The 12,910-nt window shown below is 33.8% G+C and overlaps 1 protein-coding gene across 1 annotated transcript; it reads left to right on the top strand.

Moving 5' to 3' along the window:
• The first annotated feature begins 21 nt into the window (after nt 1-21).
• Nucleotides 22-11,988, top strand: LOC126830557 (transmembrane protein 184C). Its single transcript, XM_050560953.2, has 9 exons — nt 22-333; nt 1,010-1,046; nt 1,976-2,181; nt 3,969-4,043; nt 5,662-5,755; nt 6,577-6,689; nt 7,391-7,493; nt 8,345-8,519; nt 9,789-11,988. The coding sequence occupies exons 1-9, from the start codon at nt 89-91 to the stop codon at nt 10,427-10,429; spliced, it is 1,689 nt and encodes a 562-aa protein (XP_050416910.1). The 5' UTR covers nt 22-88; the 3' UTR covers nt 10,430-11,988.
• Nucleotides 11,989-12,910: the final 922 nt, after the last annotated feature.

Raw genomic sequence — 12,910 nt, 5'->3', positions numbered from 1 at the left:
CTGGGTCACATGATAGACAAAATGTCGGCTGCTAATAAAAACAAAAAAAATTAGCTGTCATTGAATATCTTTCTATAAAACATCGAATATGAATTGTTTGCATAGATGGCGAAAATGGATTCGACCTCTAGTGATACTTGTGTATATATGTATTTTAGTAATAGCCCTCCCATTGCTAATAGTGAAGCTGTATAGAAAAGATACACCCGATCACGTAAAGGGATGGTTTGTGGGAGGCATCTTCGCTTTGTTGTCGTTGCCAATATCACTATGGGGCATACTACAACATTTAGTTTATTTCACTCAACCAGTTCTGCAGAAAAATATCATCAGGTTGGTTGACTTTCATTATAAAATACAGTGCAAAGTGCTCTGTGGAGGATATTTATTTTTCAATGTATTTATTGTATGATCATATGATTCATATGGATAAATTTATTTTATTTACCGGACTAATTAAGTAGAGAAGGATAAAAAATTCAATTCAAGATTAAATGACTGTGCAGCTTAACAAAATATGACTAACTGTCATTGATTGAAAACTGATATCCATTTGTAGCTTGACAAAATGTTGTTACAACAGCTTGTATTATTTTATGTGGATCCAAAAATCTGGAAAACTTGTGACTTATATACAGTCTTAATAATTGTCTGGTTAGTGGTTACGATAAGAATTTTCTGTATATATCCAGTAATTTGAATAAATTGCAAGATATATATGTCAAAAACTCTTAGGAACTGGTAACGACATAATATATTATAGGCATACCGCATTTCAAATCACATGTGAAATGCAGTGTCAGAGTCGCAAATTACTGTATCGTGAAAAGGCTCGCACACAATCTTTATTCTCTCCACCCCCCACCAAATTATGCACAAATTGTTAATTATTAACCATATGATATTGTGTACAAAGTACTGTCTGAAAGTTGTTGTATTAAAAGTGAGGGATATCAACCTGATATAATATATGTTTTATAACTGATCAAGTTATTCTATTTATTGACAGAGTTTTATGGATGGTACCAGTTTACGCACTTAATGCTGTAAGTTGTTTTTTAGTTAATTCATTTTAAAAATAAGAAACCATTACTAAAATAAATTTAATTCTGTAGCTGCTCACTTGTTAGAAAATGATTAATTTCTAGAATATGAATATGAATATAGTGTAGTTCCTGCTAATTCAGAAGTACAATAGAGGATCCTTTATCTAATGTACATGTTTATATGTGTAGGTGTGTGAAGAGCTTTATTTAAAGTTTATTTCCATTGAGGTGATATTTCTAACAACTACTGTCTGTATGGAGCTCACTTTGTCAGTTAAACTGTCTCTGCTAGGCAACAATTTGCCTGATTTTTGATTTCCTTACATTGATTTATCCTCCAATTGCAATCCAATTAAAATAAAGATCTATATTTCGTTTCGTTTTTTATACTTTTGACGGCCTACACTACATGAAGATCTGATCAGTTGTAGTGGAAGGTCGCGTCAGGTGTCATACAAGCGGCTTTTGACATTATGATGTTAGACATTGAATAATCAATCAGCGTTGACGTTTCTGGTGGTTTAGTTTACGCAAAGTTCTGTGCACATTACGCCAAAAACTCACTTTAACAGACCGTTTCATTGGCTAATTCCTTACATCAGCCAGAACGCAGGTTATATAACAACTCTTTCAGATCCTAATGAAGTAAAGACAGGTAAAACAAAATTTTGAATTATAAAAAAACAAACGAAATGGGTTCTTTGTTTTAATCTGATTGTTTATCCTCTCAACTGCAAATAAATTAATTGATATTTTTGAATAAACATAAATTGCTAATTCAAATTATTTATAGATTTATTTTTAAAATGTTTGATTAGTGGTTGACTTTGCTGTTACCAAGAGCTGATACTTTTGAGTGAATTTCTTATCCAGATTATTTATATTCAATTTCAAAAATTTATGACCAAAATTTTATTTTTTTATTTTAGTGGTTGGCTTTACTGTTTCCAGAAGCTGCGATATATCTGGATACTATAAGAGAATGCTATGAAGCGTATGTTATCTATAACTTCATGAGTTTCTTGTTGAACTACCTACGACAAGATCATCCATATTTAGAATATGACCTTGAAAATAAACAACAAGTGAAACATTTTTTCCCATTTTGTTTATTGCCACCATGGCCTATGGGGAGGTAGGTTTATGGAACACATTTTAAACTGCTTCATTTATTGTTAATTAAAAATAAACAGCTGTATTCCGTCTAATCCAATCATTGTAGTAGGCTACAGAGTCACTGTTACCAAGATAATACAAATCTCAATCTGATTAACATACAGATCTATAATTTGTTTCGTTTGTTTTTTTGCTTTCGATGACCAGTTGTAGTGTGAGGTCGCGTCAGATATCATACGAGCGGCTTTTGACCGACATTTGATTAATCAATCAGTGTTGAAGTTTCTGGTGGGTCACCCACAGTTACATGCAACTCATGCCAAAGACTCGCAATAACAGACCGTTTTATTGGCTAATCCCTGACATCAACCAGAATGCGGGTTATTTAATGTATATAACAACTCTTTCAGATCCTAGGGTAGTAAAGACACGTAAAACAAAATTTTGAACTATAAAAAACAAAACGAAATAGAATCTGTGTTTTAATCAGATTGTACAAAACTTTATGTTGTCATATTGTACAATTTTCATTTTGTTTAAATAATAATAATAATAATAATAACAGTTTATTCACAACTACATGTACAGGCATGAGTATGGAAGTTACAACAAACATTTCACATTGTGAAGCATAACAATATCTATCTACATGTCTTACAAAATAACATTAATTTTCAAGATGGTGTATGGTAGAAAACCTCCCAACATAGTCTTGGTTACCAAGGCGTCTAAAATGTACCAGGTTTATTTAGTTGTCCGAGACTACAAATCATAACACTTTTAATTCTTTACTTTCAATGATAACTGATATATATTCATTGTTTTTTGGGGGGTGTTTTGTACATAAATCATTGGGTAATATATTAGAAAATTATTATAGTTGCATTTAGGTACCAAAACGTGTAATATTTATGTAAATATATAGTTGATAAACATTGTCACTATGAAACACATGCTTTGTTTACCTTAAAGACTGGTGTTGAAAGAAGAATTGCCATGGTCCGTAAGAACACCCCTATTTTGGCTTAAGAAAATAACATTTTATAACTAATGGCAGTATTTGACAGCAATTAAAAAGTCCAACGAACATACGTTTTCAATCATTTTCCATAACTTTTTAAGATGCTTTTTTTAAATATGTTAATTTCATAACGAAAAACTATTTTGATCTCACCACAGGCCTGATGAAGGCCCTGTAGGTGTAACAAGCATTACACATTGTGATGCATAACAATATCTATCTACATATCTTACGAATTAACATTAGCTTTCAAGACGAGTGGTACATATGAATCTAATAATCGGCAATATTTAATGTTACAAATCAATTAACAAAGATATATTTATATTCCCCTTTTCATAAAGGCATTTAATACAAAACTTCCAACATTTTCTATACACTCTTCATTATTCATTAATATATTAAGTTGAATTGAATCAGTTATATGAGGTTTGATGAATGGTGAGATATATTGTTGTCTCAAATTATCATAAAATGGACAATACAATAAGAAATGTTTTTCATCTTCTACTAATTGAAGGTTGCAGTTTTTACACAATCTCTCATTACGAGGAATAAAGGGTTTACTGTATCTTCCCATGCTGCTCTTAATAGATGTATTGATACAATATAATATTATCTCATCAAAACCAAAATAATCGTAGGTTTAATTAATTATCCCAAATCTTAAACCTATTTTGCATTGATCATCGCATAATATATCTGAGTTTCCTGATTAGTCAAATCTGAAATCTATGAGCTTGTTAAAATGTATTCTATAATATGAAATGAATTTGTTATTTTAGACCATTTGTAGAGAGATGTAAACATGGTGTATTACAATATACAATAGTTAGACCCTTGACAACAGTTATTGCACTGTAAGTAATGTCAATAAACTATGTCTATATGAAAGTAATATCAATATACTATAGTAACTATGACAGCTAGCTCTGTTAAGCCCCCGTCAGACTAAAGCACGACCTAACATGACTCATATTATTTTGAGTCGCATTGTAAAGCTGGAGAAGGTCTTCCTGGATCGCGAGGGTTGCTGTCAGATCTTGTGAATCGGGAGCAGATCTTGTTAAAAAGGCATCTAATCAGTTTCTTCCAGACGAGTGACCGTGGCGGTCCAGGTCGTGCTTGGGTCACGTTGGAAGCCTGGGAGTGCATCGCATCAGGATCGCGTTCGGTCATGTTGACGTCTGATTGGATCGCCTTGATCATGTTAAGAGTGTATTGGGGTCTTTTTTGATCGTATCAACATAATGCAGTTAGTGAGTCTGTCGGTCCTGGAGACTGGTGGACATCAAAGTTGTGCCTTGTTTATACGCGTCCTGCTAGAAATTATGAGTCTCCTTGGATCGCCAAAGTTTTTAGATCTGAATCCCATGGTGCTTTGGTCTTATCGGGGCTTTAATAGTAGACTTTTTAGTGGAGATGTCATGTGACAGTATAGTCGATTTTTTCAAAGTACTTTGGCGAGTTCGTTAAATGTGCCGATTAGCTATAAACAATTCTCGTATCTGGACATAGTTGAAAAACCATGTGATCACCTGATCAAATCGTCAAATCGCACTGGGGGGGATTTAGCAATTTGTGGAAATCGCTTCAAAAATCGGTGTCGCTAAATTTGTTGATTAGGGTAATCAATTTCAATTAGATGTACATTAAAGATGAAAATTTGATAAAATGCAAATCACTTTGGCCAATCAGTGGTTGATAAAAATGCCTGTAGTGTATAAATATACTGTAGTAACTATGGCAACAGTTATATGGCTCTGTACGTAATATCAATATATTATAGTAACTATGACAACTGGCTCTGTAAGTAATATAAATATACTACAGTAACTTTGGCAACAGTTACAGCTCTGTAAGTAATACCAATATAGTACAGTAACCACGACAACAGTTATAGCTGTATAAGTAATATCAATTATAGTAGCTACTACAACTAGCTATGTAAGCAATATACTACAGTTACTATGACAACTGCTATGTAAGTAATATCAATATACTATAGTAACTATGTCAAAAGTTATAGGTCTGTGAATAATATCATTATACTATGACAACAGTTATAACTCTAAATAATACCCATATACAATAGTAACTATGACAACAGTTATGGCTCTGTAAATAGTATCAATAACCTGTTTCATCATACTTATTAAAAGATACAACAATTTGAGGCAGAGTATGCTTACAGCTTCATAGATACCTGATACTACTTCACTATTGGGTATCAATAATTTCCCATTCAGGAAGCCCATTATAATTTCTTTACTTAATTTTGTCTTTCTGTTTCATGGACCCTTTGTCTTTGATGCTCAACAAAAATGTTTTGGTTTTCTAAAAATAGTAAGCATACCCTGTTGGTGTTTGACTTTGCTTCATAATGGTAATTAATATTAGCTCATAAGGGCCACAGTTCCATAGTCATTTGGACATCCTTTGTAAATAATAATCATAAGTCATTTTGATTTATTTCAGATTTTGTGAATTTGGTGATAAATATGATGAAGGGGATTTTAACTTTACATCAGCTTGGTCGTATCTAGTCATAATAAATAATGTTTCTCAAATTGTAAGTTTAAATTATTTCACCTTCTCAGTCTTTTCTGTATGCATAGAATTTACATTTTTATTTCGTAGGATTTTGTCGGGGCAGCAGCTTAATTAAATAAACACCTTGTTGGATGTATGAATTTTTTTTTTATACCCAAGAATAAATGATACTAAATTAATTGGTTGGCTGAGTGGTCTGAGTGTACATGACATGAAATATGTTTGCTAGACAAACCTCATGTATTTTTTCTTGGTCCTGCACTTTCTTCCCACTACACCCTTATTTATGCAAGAAAATTATTGAAATACAGATTACCATATGATAGTCCCAAAATAACCTAGTTTATGTTGCATGGATGTTAAATCCCATCTTTGCCGTCTGTGTGTGTCTCATTTTTCTCTCTCTAATGAAAAATAAACCATGATATTAAGCCCACATTGGCTCTTGTATTTTACTACAATCATTGCATTTGTTTGAATTGGATGTATCATTTATATATATATATATATATATATAGTGGGCCATGTATATTGCATATTATAGTGGGCCACGTATCTTGCATATATTTATAGTGGGCCATGTATTCTGTATATTATAGCAGGCCATGTAAATGAAATGAAATGAAATGGAGTTTAACGTCCTACTGTTCTGCTCCTAACCTGGGCTAATGAAGACGGGGCAGGCCATGTATCCTGTATTTTAGAGTGGGCCATTTATATACATGTATCTTGTATATTATGGTGGGCCATGTATTTCTTACATATATTATTGTGGGCCATGTATCATGTATATCTTGTATATTATAGTGGGTCATGCATCATGTATTTTGTATATTATAGTGGGCCATGTATTGTCTGGTTTTGTTCTATAAATTAACTAAAGAAGAACTAAAACCATTAAAACCTCTACCTAAGTTTATGTGTGTAAAAGCGGTTGTTTTTCTCTCATTCTGGTAAGTAGAACAGCACTTCATAACATTACCAAGCTGCATATACTACTTACTTTACCGTGTGTGTTGGTTATTGCATTTTTTGGAAATTATAAAATTTCCACAAATGAATCCAGGCTAAGTACCCAAATGAGTTATTTAACATAGAATTAAGAAAACAAAATCTCCAAATATCAACACCCAGCTTGGATTCAAACAGATTAAAAATTGGTCTGTCAAAACATGTCAGCGACACTTATATAGGTGGCTCTTATTTGACATTAAACTTCTATATGTTTATAGTCTGTAGTAGAAGTCCATTCATAATATCTTTGAAAATACTGAATGGAATTGAACCGTGTTTGAACTGGTATATCCTTTTAGAGATTTAACTTTCATGATATTGTAGTTTGCCAGTGATTAACAATCCCATAAACAGTCCAAAAAGCAAATAAAACACTGGGCAGGGGAAAAGCCACATAAATTGTATCTAAAGCTGTTGGATTATATAATAGTAAACTTTTTGAAATATTTTGTGTTCTTAATATCAGAATAAACAAATGAAACAATACTATAATCTAATTATATTTTTTGAGTTGAGGATAATTTGATGTGAATTTATATAAATGTATTTGTTTTGTTTTCTTACTCTATTTATGCAAATGTAAATTGTAATTGTTATATATGAATTTATATAATTATGTTATTATTATTTGTTATATTAGGCAGAGTGTTGTAATAGCTGCTCTAGCTAAACTTGGAGCCATACCACAGCAGGGACCCTGGTTATTTTATCATTCTATTAAAGAAGTAGCTACAGGATTACAGGTAATATCATCTTTATAAAATACCATCAACCAAGCCTGGGTTTAAGGCACCTGTCACAGACTCTGTCAGACACAAATTATCACACAACATATCAGAGGCGTGCCCCTCTAAACCAACCACCTCCTCCATAAAACAGCACAGTCCTTCATCACAACACAGCCCTGTTCTAGAACCATTGTCATAAATGAGCCCCCAGCACACCTCTGCAACATAATATATATTATAACATAAATTTTGTATATGTAATAATTTGTACCTGGCAGGTCAGAGACAGGTGTCTTATGTCCATGCTTGCCCTCAACCCACAAGTAATATCACTTCTATAAATACCTGTAACCTACAGGTAATATCACCTCTATAAATACCTTCAACCCACAGGTAATATCACCCTTATAAATACCCTCAACCCACCAAACCACACAGTGGCTCTGTCTAGTAATTCGGATATGACAAGAAAGCAATGTCCACTTGTGTTCTCGATATTGACATATTGACAGTTGGAATTTGATATTAGTAATAGTAAATCCCAGACACAACTGAACATAGATCAGAGTAGCATCAATATGTTCCCTGCATCGGGATAGCAACATGAGCAAGTCCCATATGTGGCACTACCAAGTTGAACTGGACTTAGTTAAGGATATCAACAATGTACCAGGTTGAATTATACTTTATGATAGCAACAATATGTCCATGTCCCATAATGTTGTTCTGGACTTAGATCTGGGTAGCAACAATAAAGTCCATGCACTAGGTTGAACTGGACTCAGATTAGAATAGCAACAATAAGTCTTAGGCAGTATATTTGACGTAGTTTATTGTGACTAATCATCCCCTTTGATATTTTTTAGGATTTTTGTATTTGTATTGAGATGTTTTTTGCTGCTATAGCCCATTATTATTCCTTCTCTCACAAACCATATATGGACATGGCGGCTGATAGATCTAGTTGCTGTTCATCTTTTCTCTCCATGTGGGATGTCTCGGACGTCCACAGTGATGTCATGGAGCATGCACGATTTATTGGTAAGTACATGTATGGACAGATCAAGCAAACATTTTTTTTTATGTCTCCCTTGTAGAAAGGAGTAAAATACCTGGGTTCTGTCCATGGTTTTTCAGAATTATTAAATATCAGCGGTTGACCTGGCGTAGCACAGGTACATAGCCATTAACCAGAAGCAGTATAACTCTGAAACTGGAAGTGGTAGTCCATCACCACCAGGCCTATTTTACTCTCCAGTTCAAGCTATCCTTATACACCAAATTTCAGCCCTAGTGTAGTCGCCAACCCTGAACAGATAGACAGACAAATGACAGTCACAAATATTTGTATAGATTTTTAGGAAGTTTGTCAATTATACTTATTAATCAAGTTGTGGAGGATGCGATCCTGGTGTTGGTCGCGAAAAAGTTCCTAGTGATTTTCCAGAATGGTTTCCCCATGTCAGTTGTGCTGGCCAAAGGGTCGACAAGAAAAATGTATCTAAGTCACTGGATGGTGCAAACAAAAACAATGTCCACTCTTGTATTTATTGACATGCAAATAAAAAGCTTGAACTGGACGGAGAGTAGGTGGAAATGCTGCTATCTGGGCAAAATTCGCCTCATAGCACGTTGCTATACTAAACTTAGGCAGTCTGTCTACAGTTTGCTCGCTTTGAAAACAGACACTAAGCCAGATGACCAATGATTTTAGTCGAAAACACTAAGTATATTGCGAGAATTTTTAAGAAGTATATATTCTGCTTTCATTGCATAAAATTAAAAAGGGTTAATTAGTCTTTTTGTGTATAACAGATGTGAACTGGAGTGGGACTGCATTACAAAACTGTATATTAATTGTTTGATATGGCAGCCATTTAGGGCAGAGATCTATTCTCAAAGTATGAAGTAGATGGATCTCTGTGTGCAGAATGAGCACAATGCATGCCTTTATTAGCCTGGTTCGTGCAAAAAAGTAGGACTGTAACCCCATTTCATTTGAAGTAGGACCTCGAGGTCATCAAGAAAGTTTGATGCAATTTTTGTGCATGGTTCCCCCCCCCTCCTCCTTGTCATTGGTGCAGGACGGAGGGTATGGCAAAAAACAACATATAGTCATTTGGATAGGATGAAAAAAACTGAGGTTTTGTGTGCACAGCTGGAATACATTATAAGAGTATTCTGGGCCAAACTTTCCTCATAGCACACTGTATGCCGTGTGCCCATCTTTATTAGCCCAGTCGGGCATTAAACCCTATTACTTTTCATTTGAAAATTGATGCCACTCTAATACTAAACATTTTCTGTCAGGTACCGGTGTTCAGAGGAAACTAAGAAACAAATTCCGATCTCGGGGAAATGAACGAGAACCACTTCTCACTAATAACCAACAACCTGAACGATCAGCACAACAAATCATGGAACAAGGTCATGATGAAGGTCAATCATCAGAGGTTGAAGGTCGCCCACATACTCCACCTATTATAGTCCATGATGAGTTTATGGCATCAATGAAATCCGAAACTCAAACAGAATGGGATGGATCATCGATAGACCAACAAGATAGCTTTGTGAATCAAGATCAACGTGGAACGGCAAGTTTGAATAATTACGCAGATTTTAGTACTAGCGTAGAAGTTACGCAAGTTAAAGAATTCGAGAGACAAACCCTTTCCGCAAAGAGTGAAACACCCAGTGAAGAAAAACTCATAGACTTTGAGACTGGTAATTCTGATATAAATAATATAGAAACGTTAACCAGTGTTCAACAAGAAGCAACATGTTCAAATAAAAACAGTGCTAAAGAGGAGAAAGAAATGGTGGAGAATGCTAATGATGAAAAAGAGACTGCGGAAAGTGATAAAGAGGAGAACGAAACTGTGAAAAGTGCAAAAGGGGAGATAGAAACTGTGGGAAGTGAATCACAAAATGAGCAAAATAAAACAAAATAAAAACATTAATAAACAAGAAAACAGAACAAACTGTACAGGTATACAGCACAGTATGTCAGAACCCATCTCGACAAAAAACATCCTAATCAGGGTGTATAAAGTTGTTATCAGCACCCTAATCACATATGTCGAAAGTAGTATCAGGTGTTCCTGATGGTCTAAGCATACCCTGCTATGTACATGACACCAGTCACAAATTGTAGCCATGATTCTATAACTAATATTTATAAGGTGGTGAAACGTAATGAGGCATTATGCTAAACTTGCCTGTTGCTGGGTTTGTTTCTGGCTTCAAATGTTAAATTATTAGTTAGACATTTATTCACACGGCAAGCCTACACGTATAATCAACCAACTCTCTAGACCACCTCAGGATTTAGATATTAAATGGATTAAACAATGGTCGCCATATTTGGGTTAAACACTAATATGGCTGATACTGCTGTTAAAGGACCGTTTATTATCATGGCAAAGTTATTTGACAATCGAGAATGTAACTGTCAATCAGAGATGATTCATGGCTATTCTTGTTAAAATTTCAAACATCATTAACTTTGCTCAGAATAAAGTAATTTGACTGAAATTTTCAATACATGTACATTTTATTATTCATTATTTATGTTTGAGCTGTTATAGCAAGAATGGCCAACTCTTTATCTAAATCTCATGTAATGTATGTTTAAGAAGAAATGTATTTATTATACATTTACATGTATATTCTAATGTTTTATTTCGCTGGATGGTTGTGATTTTATAGACATTGAGGCCTATTTTAACATGATTTGTAACATTGTTATTATTATGATATAGCATGATGTAGCAATAATGAGGCCTATTTTAACATGATTAGTAACAGCGTCATTGTTATGATATAATGATGTAGAAGTAGACATTGAGACTTATTTTAAAGCGAGAATTTCATATTTTCTAAGAAAGTCAAAACATAATTATTTCTATGTATTTTGCTCAATAGGTTGTCAACTCACTATTATACGATCATAGGTATCATTTTCACACTTAGAAATCATTGACCCTGGAAATAATAACACCATTACCTCCCTTGTTTTTATATTCCCCCCATGTAATAGCTATCTTCAAACATTTGAATTTGAAGTTAAAAATGGTATTTTTGCCAATTTCTCAACTGGCAATAGTGAATTATAGGATTAATAGGGTTATTCTTTAACAAGGTAGGACTGTTTATAGATACCATCTATTTTAAGGCTTTATTTTAATACATTTTAAAAATATAACTTAAAAATATAAAATTTTCGCTTTAACATGGTTAGTAACTTTATCATCGTTATGATATAGTGGTATGTAGAAGTAGACATTGAGGCCTATTTTAACATCATTAGTAACATTGTCAAGCGATCCTACTCCTTGTCACATACAAGCGGTAAATCGAAACCACGCCACCTGACTCAATGACAGGCCCTATAATCTAACGCACACGCTAAACCATGCGGCCACCCCCTGATAACACTAGGACGGTATTTTTTAAATTTTTTTCTATTGACGATAGATCTTCAAGATATTAGGAGAGTATTTCCCATGTGATACCTGTATAGGGTCTTGTATTTTATGATATTATTGTGATACATTTATAGGGTCTATGATTATTTTATATTTGATGTGTGATACTGTCTAGAATTATTTTAAATAACATTCCATATTATTCCACTGTCAGGAACAGCAATGTTGCCTGTCAACAGCAATGTTGCCTATCAACAGCAATGTTGCCTATCAACTGCAGTGTTGCCTGTCAACAGCAATGTTGCCAGACAAAAGCAATGTTGCTTGTCAACTGCTATGTTTACGCCTGTAATGTTCCTGGACAACAGTAGTGCAGTGGTAATTTGGGACTGATGTTATCGAATTGTTTTTGTTGACAATCATAACAATCTCCTTGTGACGAATGTGGCGAGTTCTGCACATGAGTCATTCCGTGTCAGATCACCCAAAGAGATAAACCGTACACCTTTCAATTTGGCTGAAATGTGCTGAGAGGGCTGATGTTGTGAAATTTCTGTGATACCACCCTTTTAGTTTTGGCAATAACGGGTAAAGTCAGCATGTCACCAATATTCAAATGATACCCTAGCTCAGTTACCAATTGGTTAATATTGCTGAAATGGGTAATTCTGGAAAAGTAATTTCACATCTGACAGTATGTCTGACATTGTGGTGTTCAAAAAGTGATAACTGATTGACCTTTAATTTGCCCTTGTTGCTCACGTGAACCTGAGACAGCACTACATGATTTTTACAAAATAAAATATTTTGACATATTTGTAAAATCAAATTTAACATGCATACCCGATGCTGGAATTATTAGAACCGGGCATTATTATCATTCTCAGTTTTTATTTAATATTTTTTGTATTCACCCAGTATTAAAACTGAAAATAAATCAATTCGATGTTTTTATTCATGTACTTTTAATTTACTTTCAAAGTAATTTGTATGTTTCAGAAAATA

Source organism: Patella vulgata, chromosome 8 (assembly GCF_932274485.2).
Source record: "Patella vulgata chromosome 8, xgPatVulg1.2, whole genome shotgun sequence".
Taxonomy (NCBI): Eukaryota; Metazoa; Mollusca; class Gastropoda; family Patellidae; genus Patella; species Patella vulgata.
The sequence above is the reverse complement of the archived record's forward strand: the minus strand, read 5'-3'. Positions and strand labels throughout refer to the sequence as shown.

Bases quoted from the DNA above. Each gene is read 5' to 3' on its own strand.
- LOC126830557 (XM_050560953.2), top strand. From the start codon at position 89: ATGAATTGTTTGCATAGATGGCGAAAATGGATTCGACCTCTAGTGATA. The intron at 2,182-3,968 runs GTAGGTTTATGG...TTGTTATTTTAG, and splicing joins CCACCATGGCCTATGGGGAG to ACCATTTGTAGAGAGATGTA. The intron at 6,690-7,390 runs GTAAGTAGAACA...TTGTTATATTAG, and splicing joins GTTGTTTTTCTCTCATTCTG to GCAGAGTGTTGTAATAGCTG.